The following is a 19,219-nucleotide window of genomic DNA, read 5'->3' as shown; positions in this document are numbered from 1 at the left end:
AGCAGCCAGATCACTTCTGTGCCCACAGGAGAGGAGGGAGGTGTTTGCCCCAAAGTCTGTACAAAGGGGGCCATGTGAGGTGTCAAATGAAAGCTTATGTTCTACTGATTCTATGTATGCTATTCACGTACTTGTGTGATATCTGGATGTGGAGTTATGAATATGGACTATGTGCTTATACTGGGAATGGTCTCTGTCTGAGACAGAGCAATGGGCTCTGGACTGCCTGTTGTAAGGAGCAATTGTTCAGTCAATGACTATGTTTATTGGCGAGGCTCCAGGAACAGTGGCTCTCAAGGTGCCCAATACACACCTGAGGGATGCTCTGGAGACCTGCAAACCAGCCAATATCATGGCTGCTGACATGGGACACAGGGATAGGTCACTTGGCCATGTGACCCACTCTGGCTTGGGAGATCAGGGACAGATATAAAAATGCCATGTGGCGGTCTCCATCTTGTCTTCAATTCTGCTACTAATCCCACATGCAGCCTTGCGAGGGACAGAGAGCCGGGAAGGATTGTTGGCCCATCCTGAACATAGGATGTACACCAGAGACTTTTAAGCTAGCAGTTTATAATATCTCTGAGAGCCTGCATCAAGAACTTGATGATTGGTGCATGTAATATATTCTCCTTAATAACATTACTCTCAACCTTTTCTATCTTTTATTAATAAACCTTTAGACTTTAGATTCTAAAGGATTAGCCCAGAGTGATCTTGTGGGTAAGATCCAAAATGTAAACTGACCAGGAATCTGTGGCTGGTTCTTTGGGACTGAGAGGACCTGTTCAGGGTAGGTAAGATTGGGTTCTATAACCACTCACCTGTGTGTTAGGCCCGGGGCTGATTGTGGCACAGAGAGAAGTGGGATGTCTGAGGGGTTTTGCTTGTGAGGCTTCCTGCTGGCTGGATTGGCAGCTGAAGTGCTCTGTGTGACTGGTTTGTGGCATGTCTGGAAAAGGTCTCCAGTCTGGGGCTGTAAGAAGCCCTGGTTTTGAGCAGTTGGCCCTGAGTGGGTGCCCTCAGCTGTGCCCAGACCCGACCTGGTCCGTCACAGTAATAACTCATGAATTAACCTTTTTCTCTGTGTGGTATTGCTCCAGAGACATGCATTTCTGAGACCCAAGGCAGTAGGCATTCTCAGATCTCCTAGGCTAGAATTAGAACAGCTCTTTTTCAAACTATTAGTAAAATGTAGATGCCAGGACAGACAGTGGAGATCTTGAGACCAAGGATTTAACTCAGTCTGCCTACTTGTTCCTACAACTAACTGATGAGGCGGCAGGACCTCTTTTAGTAACTTCAAAATAGTTTTTATGAAGGTTGAAAGGATTTCCATCTTGAGTTCAAATATTCCCTTATGCAGGAAAAATGTAGGGCGGGGGAGGTGTGGAGATGACAATCAACTGAGTTTCCATTAAAATGAGGTGTATCAAACTGTCAGGCATTGTGTGGGGACTGCACTGGCTTGGCCCACTTGCTGACTTCCTGCTTATTGCATCTTTGATTACAGTAGAAAATCCATTAGCAGTAGTTTAGAGAACCTGTATCCCACTTAGTCAATTTTATTCTAATTTTCTATTTGGGTTCTGGTTCCAATAGGGAAAAATGAAGTCTTTCTAATTTTTCAGATTTTTAAGATAAAGATTAACAGTTGGCCTATTGAGATTACATTGCAATTAAATTTACATCATGGCATTTGTCTTTTATTGTATTTGGAAATGTTTTCAAATGAAGGCAATCACAACTGTCCATTTTGGGTTTCAGTAATGTTATCTTCCTATTTAAACAATGGGGACAGTTCAGGAAACTAGGTGTTGTTAGAGAAAGAAGGGGACTGTTTGTCTTTCTTTCTGTCTTTCTTTCTGTCTTTCTGTCTTTCTTTCTGTCTTCATTGTATTATTATATGTAAGCCAGCATTTGAGGTGTTGTACCTCAAGAAGTTTGTATGTTTTGTCTGAGAAATAAATGTAACAGCAGAGAAGAGATTAGCTCCAGGCTCGTTAATTGTTGAGAGAACTGGATATTATTATTTAAATTCAGATGGCTATGATTAATCTGGATACATTTGAATAGGACTAATTGATGAAAATAGGTGGTTTTTTTGTTTGTTTGTGACATTTGACTTAGCCTCATAAATTATGACTCTCAACCATTTCATAACCCTGAAATAACAGCCCTGAAGTGTGGTTGATTGTGTAATATCTTGAAATGCTGAGGAAAAGAGCCTAATAGTGATCTGAATTCAGACAAATTGCAAATGGTGGTTGAAAAGACCAGCTCCAGGTGTGGGCCTGAGAACACCAATGGAGTATCCAAAAACACTTATAATTAAAGAAATCTGCCTGTTTATATCTAAAAAGTCTTGATAAAAGAGAGCATATAGATGTCATTATAGAACTTTCCTGGTTGTATATCCAGTAATGTTTGCTTGTATTAACATCATAGGTACATAGACTGAATGGATAAAAGTCTGAGGGATAGCCATGTTAGTCTGTAACTTTTTAAAAACAAATAGTCCCGTAGCACCTTAGAAACTAACGCAATTTTATATATAGCTAATATCATGAGCTTTCATGGGCAAAACCTACTTCCTCATCGGAAGAAGTGGGTTTTGCCTATGAAAGCTCATGATACTCCGTGTGTGTGTGTGTGTCCGGTCGCCATTTTTGAAATTTACAAGTCCGGACTAACTGCCCGCGTCTACACGATGCAGGGACCTGGTAGTTCGAATTAAAGCTCTAGTTTGAACTACCTGTTATTCCTCCTAACAGGTAGTTCAAACTAGGGCTTTCATTCGAATTACCGGGTCCCTGCCACGAGTAGACGCGGGCAGTTAGTCCGGACTTGTAAATTAAAAAAAAAAAAAAGTGACTGCCAGCCGGGAAGATACAAATCAAGTGCGGGATATTTAAATCCCAGGCTTGATTTGCAACTTCGAATGCCTACATTAGCCTCCCTAGTTCCAACTAGGGGGCTAGTGTCGACGTACCCTAAGGTGTTACAGGACTTCTTGTTGAATGGATAAAATTATGTTTTTAGCCAAGTTATATTTTCGAGAAATCTAAAACGTAGCCTATCAACACAGGTCTCTCCCCCCATACCCTCCCAAATCCCTATTATTCTTGACTTTTTGAAATGCGTATATGACAGGGAAGCCACACCAGGTCATCTTTATCTGTTAAGTTTAGGAACCTGACATATGTGTTTTGTTATTCAGAGGCATGATGGAAAGCTCTGAAGCATGACAAAAATCAAAATCCTAGAAATCAAACAGAAATAATAGTTTACATTTAGCCAGTACCATGGAGTTGCCACAGAACATGAGGGAGGGAGTGGATACACTGCATTGTGTGTGTATATATATATAATCCTGTCTGAAATTGTGCCACAAAATATATGTGGCAGCTAAAGATGTGTCAAAGGAATCTCACAAAACTGGGTGATTGGGGTAATAAAATGGCAGATTAAATTAAGTTTTTGATAAATGCAAAGTAATGCATATTGGAAAAAATCTCAGTTCTACATACAAAATTATGGGTTCTAAATTAGCAGACACCACTCAGATTTTGGAGTTGTTTCTGGATAGTAATCTGAAAAATATACGGTCAGTGTACACAGCAGTCAAAAAAGCTGCTAATGTTAGGAACCATTAGGAAAGGAATAGATAATAAGACAGTAAATATGATAATGCCACTACATAAATCCATGGAACATTCACATAAATACTGTGTGCAGTCCTTGTCATCCTATCTAAAAAAAGATATATTAGGAATGGAAAAAGTATAGAGAAGAACAATAAAAATGATTGATAGTGTGTAACAGCTTCCATATGAGGAACAATTAATAAGACTAACTTTTTTTGGGGGGGGAGGGAGAGGGGCAATGAGAAGGCTAAGAGGCAATATGATAGAGGTCTATAAAATCATTACTAGCATGGTGAAAGTGAATAAGAAAGTGAAGTCTACCCCTTTGTATAACACAAGAGTTGGGGTGGTAGTGGACCCCAATTAAATTAGTAGGTAGAAAGTTAAAAACAAACTTCTTCGCACAGTGCACAATCAAACTGTGGAACTTGTTGCCTGGGAATGTTGTGAAAGTCAAAAGTATAAAGGGGTTCAGAAAAGAATTAGAAAAGTTCATCAAGAAGAGGTCCATTAATAACTGTTAGCCAAGATTCTCTCCGAAGCATCTGGCAGTGGACATTGTCTGAAGGCAGGGTACTGGGCTAGGTGGACCATTGATCTGACCTAGTATAGCCATTCTTATGTTGCATATTTACTGTCATGTGTAAAGTTACTGCTCTGAATCATGGATTTTATTTGATTTAATGAAACCATTTTTTTTCTTCCTTCCCCTTTTCTCTGCAACCTTGCCCAGTCTTGGGACTTGTTTTTCCGAAATGCTAATGCTGGGGCTCCTCCTGGTCAAGCATACCAGACACCCTTACCAGACCTTTCAAAAAGCAGAGCGTTGTTGTTTCAGAGCCATGGATTGGCAAAGACACCGGGTCAAGCTGAAAAATTGCTTGAGGACCATCTTGCTGTGCAGTCTTTGATCAGAGCATATCAAGTAAGTGTACAATTGCTACTTAACACTATATTGGAGGGGGAGAGTTTCCTTTTAAAAGCACTTTGCAAATATTGTTTTCTTGTGCTTCCTGTATCTATTTCTATCTGTTTTATGTCTAGATCTGGTACAGGCACTGCCTCTTTATACTGTATAGAATGCATAACTCAGTGATGTTCAGGTGTATAATGGGATCCCTAAGTGGCACTAGTATGTATTGATTCATTGGTGCTCATAACACTTGAACACGGTTATCTTTATCACAGTTGTCCAGACTGGGGACACAGAGGTTAAGTGACAGTATTGCAAAGGGTGTCAGTACTAGAGCAGAAATAGTTGAATTGATCTTGGTTCTTTTATTTTACCCATCATCATTGTGGAACTAAAGCACCTTAGGGGTTTGCCTCTTCACCAAAACAATTGATCCTCAGCTCTGCCTATCCATCTGACTCCATTCACACGGAGAATTGAGGCAGAATAATTCAACTGTTTCACTTGAGCATATTTTTCCTGGGTAATAAGTGATAATACATTCTATTGCAAAATCAGGTGCATATTGTGCAGTGAAACGAAACTCTTCCTTGTCCTGCACAATCTGCTTTTCTTTATCTGCATCTGTTTTCAGACAAGGAAAAGCCAATATGATTTATGTCAATTTTACTTTCTGGAAGGTCTGAATTCTCTTTTCCCTGGGAAAAATGTGAATCCTGATCACTGTGAATATGATAGTTGGGGAAAATAGTTTTGTAAATTTATTCACGAGACTTGCTGTATCTTGGACATTCCCATCAGTTGCTTTCTCTTTACACCTCCCCTTACCTCCATCTCTCCTTACTGGTAAGTTAGTCATTTTGCCAAATTGAAGTAGGTCAACACCACATGATTTATGCTTGATGTGCTTCTATTATTACTCAGTTTCTGGAGTAAATTGTGCAGTGAGCTGTCATTGGAAACTGCTTCTGATTTGAGTTTTGGCTTCACTGACACAGCAGAGAGTAGGAGCCAATTCTAAGCACAGGTGAACTTTGGTATAATCTCAAGAAATCAGTTGGGTTCTTGACTTGAAAAATATGAACACAATAATAAATAAATGCACAAAAACTGCTTACAAACAGAGGAAAACAGGATTTCAAGCTATGTTGGGTGAAGTGGTTGAAGCAGCCTGTCCTACTGGTCTTTTACTACAGAAATTCTATCTACTATACAATTAGCTATTTACTCGCTTCCTAGCATTCCGAGTTTGTGGAATGGAATGTTTTCTAATGAAATGGTCTGCAGATCAGAACCACTGGGGGAACCCCCTGATTTTTTTGAAAGCATACAGTCAGTGAAGCTTAAATTGGAATTGTTGAAATTTTCCTTAATAGGGTGAGGAGGAAACCTATATTTGACCACAGCCTCTGAAAAGAAATGCCTTCTGTTCCATTCACCCTTACAATGGTATGTAAATGGTTAACAGATTTCACAACACATTGAACAGTAAGGCGCATAAATTTACACAGCACTTTCACCGCTTTTTCCTGTATCAATAATTTTAGCTGCTTTTTAATATTATACTTGCAACCCAGGAACACTATCAGACTTGTGACTTAAATGCATCCCTAAAAATGACATGTTTTGAAACTGTTTTGCCAAGAGTGGACTGGTCCTGCCTTGGGCAGGGGGCTGGACTTGATGACCTCCTGAGGTCTCCTCCAGCGCTATGATTCTATGAAATACTATTCAAATGATAAATCTAAGTGTGTTGCAAAACTACTATACGTTTTTTGACATTTGCTGTCTCAGAATATAATAATTAAACATTTTTTAGCCAGATGTTTTTTTTGTAAGACATTTACTGTTTTACCTGATGTGATTTGTTACATGTTGTCTTGGATTAGTTATCTATTACAGAGATTAATTAACAGATGATAATTGAAAATGCTAATATCCACAGAGAATAGTTGTTTACTTCTGCTTTTATTACTTCCCTGTTTCCTGAGCTTGTGTAGTGGGTCAGGATAAAACCTGCAAATGGCAGAAAACAGAAATAATACCCGATGGAGATATATTTAGAGGCTCAGTCTTGCAACTTCTGTCCACAGGACATAGTGCTTAGGGTGCCAGGTATCCAATATTGAACTGGACAGTCTGGTATTTTCACCTCCTGTCTGGTAAAAAAATATTCAGAAAATACCAGACACCTAAAATGTCCAGTATCTTCTGATTTTTTTTCTCGGCCAGGAGGCGAAAATCCCGGGTGTTTACTGGGTTCCGCATGGGTGTTGTCCAGCCTGGCACACGGAGGCAAGATGGTGGATGGCCACCAGCAGCCTTTTAGGGCCAAAAAGCCTCAAAAGCATTTCTTAAAGGGGCCATGCTTTTTTGTGTTTGCTCAACAACTGTGCTCTCCCCTCCCTCCCCCCTTTTTTTCCCTCAACAGAATTTTTCCCCAGTAGGGATTTTTTTTGAGTGGGGGGTGTTTGGTATTTTTGGTTAAACCATCTGGCAACCCTAATAATGCTTACTACTATGAGTTCGGATGTTATTACTGACAGTAAAATAAGCATTAGGTTTGCTCAGAAGTGTTTGCTGGATTGTAACCTGAAGAAGAAAACCAGGGTCTTAATCAGTGAATTTTGTTACTTCACAGAGATCAAGGTATTAGAATATTATCCTATCATATGAGAGACCAGCATGACTAGAAGTATCATCCTAGCACAGTGGAGGGTGGACAGAGCAATCCTTACTCATAAGCAGAATAGATAGTCATGTAGGCCACCTGAAAACTTGGGGCATACTGGATCTTAATGTCCACCCATCTGCTTCTTCTTAGCCCTTTTCAGTGGCTCTGCTTCTTCCTGAGAGGATCTAATTAACTTAAGTGAAAAAGCCTGCCATTGTATCACAGTAGGGCTGTTAGGAAGCAAGTAAATAGCTAAGTGTGTAGTCGATAGAATTTCTATTGACTACACAATTAGTCGATAAGGGAGTTACCCCCCGCTGCGGCTCTGCAGCTTAAATGTAGAAAGTGTTGGGTGGGCAGGCAGCCTGGCTCCTACTACCTTTAAACTGCAGAGCTGCAGCAGGGGTAGCTCCTGGACCCAGTGGAGCTGGGACTGAGTCAGGCTTGTCTCAGTTCTCACCGGGTCCAGCAGCCACTGTCTGTGGGGGCTCTCGCTGTTTGCTGCCAGCCCTGCCCACTGCGAACAGAGGCTGCTCTGGCAGCAGCCCAGGAACAGGGGACAAGTGCTTTCAGGGGATTTTCTCTATGGCTGCGTCTCATACACCACTCCTCCACTGCCTCCCCCCTTGTGGGACACAAAATGGACACACTGTGCTCTGGTTGCCTTTGTGGATGCTGCAGCACTCACACCATAGAGCCAGAGCTGCTGCAATGAAGTTCCATGCTCATGGACCTTGTGCTGCGCTTCATGGTGCAGTACTTCCAAACTACCCACATATTGCTCCAGCAGGACAAGGACCAGCCTAGACCACAGGTCCTGCTCATCCAGGTCCTGGTACTTCTGCTGCTGCACGTGTCCCTCAATCCCCTGGACACAGCGGAATGCCACTGCTGATGGCAGGAAATCGGTTCAGACTGGTGGACCACATCATCCTGCAGCTATGGGATGACCAGAAGTGGTTGCAGAATTTCTGTATGTGTAAGGCCACCTTCCTCTGTGAGTGGCTTGCCTGTGCCCTCAGGTGACAGGACACCCAAATGAGACCTGCCATCCTCCTGCTGAAGTGCGTTGCCATTGCCTTGTAGAAGCTTGCCACGTCGGACAGCTGCTGCTCCATCAGGAACTAGTTCGGGGTGGGGAAATCCAGTTGGGGCCGTGCTCCTGCAAGTAGCCAAGGCCATCAACCACGTGCTGCGCTATGGAGGGTCGTCAGTCTGGGCAACATGGACAACGGGGGGGAGGGGGGGAGAGAGGGTGGGGTGGAAGGGAGCCCTAGATGGCATTTACATCCCCAATCTTGCTCCTAACCAGCTTTCCTTGGACTACATAAACAGGAAGGGGTACTTCTCCGTGGTGCTGCAGGCCCTCATGGATCACAAGAGATGCTTCACCAACATCAACGTCGGGTGGTCGGAGAAGGCACATGACACCTGAATCTTCCAGAACTCCTGCCTGTTCCAAAAGATGCATACCAGCACTCTTTTCTCTGACTGAATCATCAGAGTTGGGGAGGTGGACATGCCCATAATGATCCTGGGCAAAGCAGCCTCTACCCCTTATTCCCCTGGCTCATGAAGCCCTACATGGGCAGCCTGGACCCAACCAAGGAGCACTTCAACTCCAGGGTGAACAGGTGCCACATGCTGGTGGAGTGTGAATTCGGCCATTTAAAGGGGAGATTCAGGAGTCTTTTCACGCGCTCACTGAGGTCCAGGCGGAACATACACTTTGTGATGGCAGCCTGCTGTGTGCTCCACAATCTGTGTGAGAGCAAGTGGGAGAATTTTCTGCCAGGGTGAAGGGCAGAGACTGGCCAAAAAAAGGCCACCATTGGATCCTGGACCAGGTCTGGATGAAGGTCAAGGCCTTCATCTAGATCTGGTCCAGGGTCCAGTGGTGGCCTTGGTTGGCCAGGCTGGCAGCAATCCAGCCATAGATGTCCACATTTTGCTTTCTAGTGTAGAGGCCCTGGAGGTTAGTCACCTCCCCCCAGACCCTGATGAGGTCCAGGCTGGAGTTCTCTTGCATCCCTGGCCAATGGCAGCCGTGGGAGGCTCTGAGGGAGGTTTGGGGTCAGTCATGGCTTCCTAGGATGTTGTTGCGTGGCACGGGGCTTGGAAAGCTGGCCACGTGGCACAAGCCCTTCAGCTGCTGCCTGGAGTTTTAAGCTCTGCAGGAGAAGGGGAGCAGTGGACATGCCATGTGTGTCCAGAGAGGTCAGATCTGCAGCTGTGAGAGGCCTCTGGAGGTCAGTTATTGAAGTAGCTGCACCGGAATGTCCACACTAATGCTATTTTGAAATAACAATTTCAAAATTAGTGCTATTCCCCAAGGAAAGCAAGAATTCAGATTTTTGAAATAACTAGCCCATTATTTCAAAATAACAGGTTTGGTAGTATAGACGCTCAACTTATTATTTTGACCTAAGCTGAGTTATTTCGAAATAACTCGCTAGTGTAGACAAGGGCTCAGAAGGCAAGGGGGAAATTTTAGAGCTCTAGGTCTGAGTCTTTTAAGTCATTATTTAAACCTGTTACTTTGGAATCAAGTTTATCATCTCTAAAATAGGCCTTATTTCTGCTGAACCCATGAGCAAGAACTCCAAATTTGCTTGCAAATCTTTGATTTTTTCATATGACAGTTTCCAAACTTCCCTGACTTGTTGCATTTAATTTTAAAAATTGAACAGTCTTGAAGCTCTCAACTCCGATTGGTTCAATCAGTTATACAGGGATCAATTTGTCTTCCTTTTGGCTTCATTTATCATGGCAATAATTAGAAAAAAAAGTTGTGATTCCAGAACACAGTTACCTTGCAATTTCTTGGGAAAGATGCATGAGTGGGTGGGAGGAGGGAGAGGGGGAGGAGGGAAAGATTAAAAAAAAAAAATTCTCCCATGCTGCAGCATCGAACCTCAATTTCTTTTCCCTCTCCAACTATTTGCATTTTATACACTAAATCAAGGTGAAGTAGCAATCGAAGTAGGAAAATGTGTATGCCGTAGCTAGCATTTTATACTGTAGTAGACAGTGCTACTCTATTGTGCTTTTTTTTTTTGAACCTTGTGATCATCAAAGAGTATACTGGGCACTTCATGTGTATACATACATAGTTGCTACAGAAATTAAATGTTAAATTTTCCTTTTGCTTTTCATTGCAATAATGGCTTTTTTCAGAATTATAGTAGTTATTGCTGGTGCATCAAGTGAGTTACTTTTACTAGTTCTTCTGGTGCTCCAGAGCAAGCGCTGCTTAACATTGATAGAGCTGAGGATTCTGTTCCATTCTGAGTATCATCAACCCTGTTTGCTCAGTTCCAGTTGGATGTGCGTCTCATCAAGGGTGCAATTTGATCAGCGGAACTTTTAATAATGGTGATGCTGCATGAGAAGCCTGGCTACATCAAGGCTAAATTTTTACAAGATTGGCAATTCTAGGAAGTTGTTTTGTTGCTTTGTAAACCAAGCATGCGTCCTATGGAAAATAGACACAAATACCAAACTCCATGGTGATGTTTTTTAGAAAATCGCTTTAAGAGTATAACTGCACTTTAAGTTGTTCAGTTGTTGCTTCTTATACTCAAATTCTAGTTCAACCTTTGAAATTATAGTTTGTTCATTGAAGTTTAGGACACTAGTTTATTGAAACTAGTATATTGAATTGAATTGTCATCCAGTAATTCATAGATGTATCCATTAACTTAAAAACTAAGCTGCATGGGGAAATGTCCTCTCATAGAGCAGTAACTGTTTAAAAGATAGGAAATAAAGTATAGAAATAACTGGTCAGTTTTCACAGTGGAGAGCCCCAACGTGTCTATACTTGGACTTGTGCTGTTCAGCAAATTAATAAATGTTCAGGAAAAAAAAGGTAAACAGCAAAATGGCAAAATTTGTAGACAACACAACACTTCAAAGAGTTAAGTCAAAAACGGATTGCAAAAGTTACGAGAGGATCTCATGAAACTAGGTGACTGAACCAAAATAACAGATGAATTAAATCTACAGTACAGGAGACCCCTGCACTTATGACCTAATTGGCTCTTGGAAAACTGTTATAAGTCAAGCTGTCGTAAGTCAAACCCTTATTTCCCATAGGTGCAATATTATAATTGGTGGTTCTGTTCCTGAAAACCTATTTCATACCCTAAAAATACCAAAATTGACTACAGAAATGTAGGAAAACTAAACTAAATAGATAAAATAATGTACAAAATAACTAAAAAGTGAAGACCGATGTGATGGAGACTTGTGCAGTTCAAACAGCAGCTGCAGACTGGCGAGTCTGACCTTGTGCATTCCCTGTATTGGGATGACATGTGGAGTCTATGGTGAACGTCGTCATAAATGCAAGTTGTGGACATAAGTGTGTGTGTGTGTGTGTATGGGGGGGGAGTAGCTATCTCGCATTTTAAAAAAAAGTCATAAATTATGGGGGATTGTAAGTTGGGGGTTGTCTGTATAAAGTATTGCACCTTGGAAAAATAATGCCAATCATATATACAGAATGATGGGCTCTAAATTAGCAATTACCACTCAGAAAAGAAGTTTTAGAGCTATCATGAATAGCTCCCTGAAAACATCCATTCAATGTGCATCAGCAATAAAAAAAGCTAACCAAATGTGAGGAATCATTGGGAAAGAAAATATCATAATGCTGCCAAATGAATCCATGGTATGCCTTCACTTTGAATACAGTTCTGGTCATCTCATCACAAAAAAAAAATAATAATTTGAAAAGGTGCAGAGGAGGAAAATGTAGAGAAAGAAAACAAAATGCTTAGCGGTATGGAACAGCTTTCTATATGGGGGGAGAAAAATTACTGGGACTGTTCAGCTTGGAAAAAAGATTACTAAGGAGGGATATGTTAGAGCTCTATACAATCTACATGGTAAGGAGACAGTGAAAGGGAAAAAGTGTTTATTTATCTCTTTACATAATACAAAAGGTAGGGATCACCAGATGAAAATAGGAAGCAGGGTTTAAAAATTTGTGCGAAAGTACTTCTCACAATGCACTGTCAGTCTTTGGAACTCATTGCCTTGGAGACTTGTGAGGATACAAAATAAGTGAGTTCAAAAAAGAATTAGATAAGCGCATGGGAAAATAGATCCATCAGTGATTGTTAGCCAAGATAGCTGGGAACACAACCCACCATGCACTAGACATCCTTAAACTTTTAATTGCCAGAAACATCTGTCACCAACCACTGACAACAGGAAAGAGAGAAATGGGAAAGGAGGAAAGACTGCATTGTAGTCTCACTCAACAGTTCAGATTTGTCCCTTCCATTTGGAAATGGCTGCCCAACTATGAGATTAGCTGTGGCTCCTGGATTGGTCTGATTATCCACCTGCGGTTCTACCTGTGTTCGCTGACTATCATTTTATGGACCATAATAATCTTGAAACTGAGACATTGCTGACTACCAGGGGACTAGATGGACCATTGGTCTGCTCCCATAGGGTTTATCATATATTTGTATATTTGATTCCATGAGTTCTGTGTGTTGGGGGCACAACTGTTAGTGAGTTCTCCCTTTTTTTACTGACTTCATTTATCATTCATTTTTGTGTGTGTTTTTCCTCCCTCTTCCTATCTAATTGTATCCATTCAGATCCGTGGACATCATGTGGCGCAGTTGGATCCCCTAGGAATCTTGGATGCAGATTTGGATTCATTTGTTCCATCTGATTTAATCACTACTATTGATAAACTGGGTGAGAATTTCAAACTTTATATTAACCATTGTTTGTCCAGAGACATGTCTCATGGTACAATCTATCCTCCTAGAGAGGCAATATAATTACAACAACTGAGTATTGTATTTTTCTTAGGTAGGACAACTATTAATTGGAGAAAGGTCCTCTAACCTTATATATTATTTTGATAAATCACTGTGCCTTTTCTTTGATTGTGATACGTTTTATGTGAATCTTCTAATGAATGACCACTCCTCATGGAAATTTGAAAATAGAGAAGTACCTCATTTTTGCACTGCCTACATGTAGAAGCAGCTGAAGTTCATTAGTGGGCTTGTTTGAAACTTGGGGAGGTCTATGCTTTTAGAATATTAGGGAATTGAGTGTAGATTGGCTGATGAGATGGTAATGTATAATGTGGGTTTGGCAATTTGCACAGATGTATTAGAAGAGGATGGCCAATCATTTGAGTGAAGCTTCTCTCTTCTCAGTTGGTTGCCACTGCATGGTATTTTGTTGAACATTTATTGTGGAGAGGATAGGAGGGCAGACTGAGGGACAGTGGAATTTAGAACAAGTGCACAGTAAACAAACAGTTACACAGTGCCCATGGTATCTTATTACTGTACTAGAAGACTGGTCTGGCATTGCCTGGGTCCTTCAGGACAGGGGACTGGTGGTGTGGGGCGTGTAAGAGTCAGGGCACCTCCTTGAGGTGACAGGTGGCATGGAGAGGGATCCAAGAATCAGGGAGGAGTCGAGGAAGGGCTCAGGGCAGGGAGCTGTGGATGTGGGGAAGGTGCAAGAGTGAAGGTTGGGAGGGGGTGAGGAGAAGCTTAGGGTGGCAGGTCCCATCTAGTGGGGCCTTCTCTCCCCCACCCACGGCTGGAATGGGCTTTTTCTCTCCGTCTAACCCCCCATAGTCGTCAGGAGTCTTTTCTTTTCCTGCAGTCTCCAGTGCTGTGGCCAAGGGGAGGGAAGTAGGAGGACTATTTACCTGGTCTGGTGGCAGGCAAGATGGCAAGCTCTAGCTGGCCACTCTTGGTGGTGCAGCTGTCTCCAGTACTCACGTAATGCATCCTTCCTCTCTACTCCCTCCATTTACATGTTATGGAAAACAGTCCCATTCCAGGGATTTCCTGTTGGCCTGGCACAAGCAAACCCTGATCTTGTGTTAATTTAGGAGAAGAGGAAGCTGCATATCAAATTTGATGGCCTTAGCTCTTACTGTTTAGGAGGAGTTCTTGAACAAACAGGCTCACAGACAGATGGACTCAGACATGCTCTAAAATATATATAAAGGAAATGGTCATATGCAGTGCATTGTTCTGAACCACATCTAAAGTGACTAATAGACATTTCTGTAATTGCCCATCACTATGGTTTGAGCGCTACGTGGAAGAGATCTTAATTGTCAACGGATTTAAATTCAAAATGTATCGTACTCATTATTACTTAAGGGTTAGTTTCTAATAATTATCTTTAGTTATATGGCCTTATTATCGTGACTTAGGTATATTCCAAAAAAAACATATTGACTTAAAGTTTTTTAGACTGATAAGTGGAGAAGTGGGATACTGGGAAGAAACTGAAGGAGAAAGTTGTGACAGAGGACCACCTCTGATTGGTACGAAGAAGGTGGGGCAATCAGCTGGTTATCTCAAGTGTCTGTACATAAAGGTAAGAAGCCTGGGAAACAAGCAGGAAGAATTAGAAGTCCTGGCACAGTCAAAGAATTATGATTTGATTGGAACAACAGAGTTGGTGGGATGACTCACATGGTTGGAGCACCATCATGGAAGGGTATAAACTGTTCAGGAAGGACAGGCTGGGAAGAAAAGGTGGAGGAGTTGCACTGTATGTAAGAGAGCAGTATGATTGCTCAGAGCTCCTGTATAAAGCGGGAGAAAAGCCTGTTGAGAGTTTTTGGGTTAAATTTAAAGTTGGGAGCAACTGGTCATGGTGGATGTCTGCTCTAGACCATCAGATCAGGTAGACAAGGCTTTTTTCAGACAACTAAGAGAAGCTTCCAGATCACAGGCCCTGGTTCTCATGGGGGACTTGAATCACCCTGATATCTGTTGGGAGACCAATACAACAGTACACAGACAATCCAGGAAGTTTTTGGAGAATGTTGGGACAACTTCCTGGTACAAGTGCTGAAGGAACTGACCAGGGGCCATGTGCAGCTTGACCTCCTGCTCACAAACAGGGAAGAATTAGTAGGGAAAGTTGATGTGGATGGCAACCTGGGCAGCAGTGATCATGAGATTATTAAGTTCAGTATCCTGGCCAAAGGAAGAAAGGAGAGCAGAAGACCGACCCTGGACTTCAAAAAAGCAGACTTTGATTCCCTTAGGGAACTTATGGGCAGGATCCCCTGGGATGCTAACATGAAGGGGAAAGGATTCTAGGAGAGCTGGCTATATTTTAAGGACACATTACTGAAGGTACAGGAACAAGTCATCCTGATGCCCAGTAAGAAAAGCAAATATGGTAGGAGACTAGCTTAGCTTAGCAGTAAAATCCTTGATAAGCTGACAAGAAGTGGAAACTTGGACAGGTGACCAGGGAGGAGTAGAAATATATTTCTCGAGCATGCAAGGCTGTAATCAGGAAGGCCAAAGCACAATTGGAATTGCAGATAGCAAGGTGTGTAAAGGGTAACAAGAAAGGTTCCTACAGACATGTTAGCAATAAGAGGGTGATCAGGGAAACTGGGAGACCCTTTCTGGATGAGGGAGGTAACCTAGTGAAGGATGATATGGAAAAAGCTGAAATACTCAATGCTTTTTTTTGCCTCTCTTTACAGACAAGGTCAGCTCCCAGGCTACTGCACTAGGCAATACAGTATGGGAAGGAGGTGGGCAGCCCTGGGTGGAGAAAGAACAGGTTAGGAACTATTTAGAAAAGCTAAATGTACATAAATCCATGGGTCCGGACTTAATACATCCGAGGGTACTGAGGGAGATGGTAAATGTCATTGCGAAGCCTTTGGCCATTATCTTTGAAAAATCGTGGCGATCAGGAGAGCTCCCGGATGATTGGGAAAAGGCAAATGTAGTGCCCATCTTTAAGAAAGGGAAGAAGGATGATCCAGGGAACTATAGTCCAGTCAGTCTTACCTCAGTCCCTGGAAAAATCATGCAGGGGATCCTCAAGGAATCCATTTTGAAGCACTTGGAAGAGGGGAAGGTGATCAAGAATAGTCAGCATGGATTCACGAAGGGCAAGTCGTGTTTGACCAATCTGATTAGCTTCTATGATGAGGTAACTGGCTCTGTGGATATGGGGAAGTCAGTGGATGTGATATACCTTGACTTTAGCAAGGCTTTTGATACAGTCTCCCACAACATTCTTGCCAGCAAGTTAAAGGAATGTGGATTGGATAAATGGACAGTAAGATGGACAGAAAGCTGGCTGGAAGGTCGGGCCCAACGGGTAGTGATCAACGTCTCGATGTCAGGTTGGTGGTCGGTTTCTAGCGGAGTGCCCCAAGTATCGGTTCTGGGACTGGTTTTGTTCAGCATCTTTATTAATGACCTGGATGAGGGGATGGATTGCACCCTCAGCAAGTTTGCGGATGGCACTAAGCTAGTGGGAGAGGTAGACACGCTGGAGGGCAGGGATAGAGTCCAGAGTGACTTAGACAAATTGGAGGATTGGACCACAAGAAATCTGATGAGGTTCAACAAGGACAAGTGTAGAGTCCTTCATTTGAGACGGAAGAATCCCAAGCATTGTTACAGGCTGCGGACCTTCTGGCAAAGTAGCAGTTGTGTAGAAAAGGATCTCGGGATTACAGTGGATGAGAAGCTGGACCTGAGTCAACAGTGTGTCCTTGTAGCCAAGAAGGCTAATGGCATACTACAGTAAACTTCCGATAATCCGGCACCTTTAGGACCCAGGGGGTGCCGGATTATCAGATATGCTGGACTATCGGAAGGGGGGGGGCTATGAGGAGTCTGGGGTGGGGTGGGCGGTATGCCACCCCAGATCCCTCATAGCCTCCCCTCCCAATAGTCCGGCTCTGCCCCAGGTGTCCCTGATTCAACCGCTGCTGGTCAGTTTCAGCAGCGGTTGAATTGGGGACGCCTGCAGCAGAGCAGCTGGGGTACTGCCGGGTTGGTCCCACAGCCCCGAGGGGCAGCGCTATGGGATCTACCCAGCAGCACTCCAGCTGCTCTGCTCCCACCTTGGCTTCCCCGATTCAGCCGCTGGTCAGTTTTAGCAGCGGCTGAATCGGGGAAGCTGGGGGCAGAGCAGCTCCAATGGTCCGGCTGCCTGGAGCACTTCCGGGTTCCTGATGTTGCCGGACCATCAGGAGTGCCGGACCATCAGATGCAGGACCATCGGAGTTTGACTGTAGGTTGCATTAAAAGGAGCATTGCCAGTCGATCCAGCAATGTGATTATTTCTCTTTACTCGGCTCTAGTGAGACCACGTCTGGGGTATTGTGTCCAGTTCTGGGCCCCCAATTACAGGAAGGATGTGGATGCATTGGAGAGGGTCCAGCAGAGGGCGACCAAAATTATTAGGGAGCTGGAGCATATGACCTACGAGGAGAGGCTGAGGGAGTTGGATCTATTTAGTCTGCAGAAGAAAAGAGTGAGAGGGAATTTGATAGCAGCCTTCCACTTCCTGAAGGGAGGTTCCATAGAGGATGGGGAGAGGCTGTTCACAGTAGTGATGGTTGGCAGAACAAGGAATAATGGTCTCAAGTTGCGGTGAGAGAGGTCCACGTTGGATATTAGGAAAAATATTTCCCTAGGAGGGTGGTGAAGCACTGGAATTGGTTACCTAGGGAAGTAGTGGAGTTTCCATCCCTAGAAGTATTGAAGTCTTGGCTTGTGAGAGCCCTGGCTGAGTTGATTTAATTGGGATTGGTCCTGCCTTGGGCAGGGGGCTGGATTTGATGGCCTTCTAAGGTCTCTTCCAGCTCTGATTCTCAAGGAATTCATTTTGAAGTACTTGGAAGAGAGGAAAGTGATCCAGAATAGTCAACATGGATTCACTAAGAGAAAGTCAAGCCTGACCAATCCAGTTGCCTTCTATGATGAGGTAATTGGCTCTGGATATGGGAAAAATGGTTGACGTGATATATCTTGACTTTAGCAGAGCTTTTTATATGATCTTCCACAGTATTCTTGCCAGCAAGTTAAGGAAGTATAGATTGGATAAATGGACTGTAAGGTAGATAGAAAGCTGGCTAGACTGTCGGGCTCAATGGGTCAATGGCTTGATGTCTGGTTGGCAGTTGGTGTCAAGCAGCGTGTCCCAGGGGTCAGTTCTGGGGCTGGTTTTGTTCAACATGTTTGTTTAATGACTTGGATGAGGGGATGGATTGCACCCTCAGCAAGTTTGTGGATGACACTAAGATGGAGGGGAGGTAGATACACTGAAGGTTTGGGATAGGGTCCAGCGTGACCTAGACAAATTGCTTTTGGCCCAATCTTCCAATCTGATGAGGTTCAGCAAGGACAAATGCTGAATCCTGCACTTGGGCTGGAAGAATCCCAAGCTTTTACAGGCTGGGGACTGATGGACTAAACAGCAGTTTCTCAGAAAAAGACCTGAGGATTACAGTGGATGAGAAGCTGGATATAAGTCAACAGTGTGCCCTTGTAGTCAGAAGGCTAATGGCATGCCAGGTTGCATTAGGAGGAGCATTGCCAGCAAATCTCGAGAATTAGTCCCTGTTGCAGGGCCGAATGATGGACGAAGCTGGGTGGAGTGGTGACAGGCGATTTATTCGGTTTCCACATCCAGACCGCTCGTTCCCCTCTGCCTCGTGACCAACGAAGTGAGCCCTAAGTTATGGTTACAGCATCTTTTATCCCTACCCTTTTCTTGGTACCCGCCGTATCCCTTTCTTTCCGAATCATCCTTTTGTTTCCTAATATGGTGAGGATACCTCTTCCCGGACCCGGCCTCTCCATATTAGGAAGCAACCTTTCCCTGGCCCCTATTTATTGATTCCTTATATGGTGCATTTTGAAGCCTTATTTTATTGGCAGCAGATTGGGTAATTGGATGGCCTAACTTACGGTAAGGCCCCAAATTAGGGAACTTTGTGGCTTAATTTTTGAGAGGACACTACTCCTGAGGCAATCCTTGTATTGCCCTTTTTCTTGTTACATAAGGGCCTCCCCATGCAGCTGAGGGTCGTCTTGCTTCCAAGCTGGGTTTCTGAGGAGAATTATGAAGGCAGGCTCTTACGCCTGGATCCTGCCTTCAGCTCCCTGTAGGCCAGATCTAGTGCTGAGACCCCTTTATTCC

At 43.3% G+C, this 19,219-nt stretch overlaps 1 protein-coding gene across 3 annotated transcripts in view; it reads left to right on the top strand.

Annotated features, from left to right (window-relative positions):
* Positions 1-19,219, top strand: part of OGDHL (oxoglutarate dehydrogenase L) — a 127,069-nt gene that overhangs the window by 32,160 nt on the left and 75,690 nt on the right. For all 3 annotated transcript variants that reach the window (XM_075934808.2, XM_075934807.2, XM_006112394.5), the window contains exons 3-4: positions 4,384-4,575; positions 12,856-12,958. In XM_075934808.2, coding sequence (XP_075790923.2) covers positions 4,384-4,575; positions 12,856-12,958 — 295 coding nt within the window. The remainder of the gene's footprint in view (positions 1-4,383; positions 4,576-12,855; positions 12,959-19,219) is intronic.

The sequence above is a fragment of the Pelodiscus sinensis genome, chromosome 8 (assembly GCF_052426305.1).
Source record: "Pelodiscus sinensis isolate ZL-2025 chromosome 8, ASM5242630v1, whole genome shotgun sequence".
NCBI lineage: Eukaryota > Metazoa > Chordata > Testudines > Trionychidae > Pelodiscus > Pelodiscus sinensis.
The sequence above is the reverse complement of the archived record's forward strand: the minus strand, read 5'-3'. Positions and strand labels throughout refer to the sequence as shown.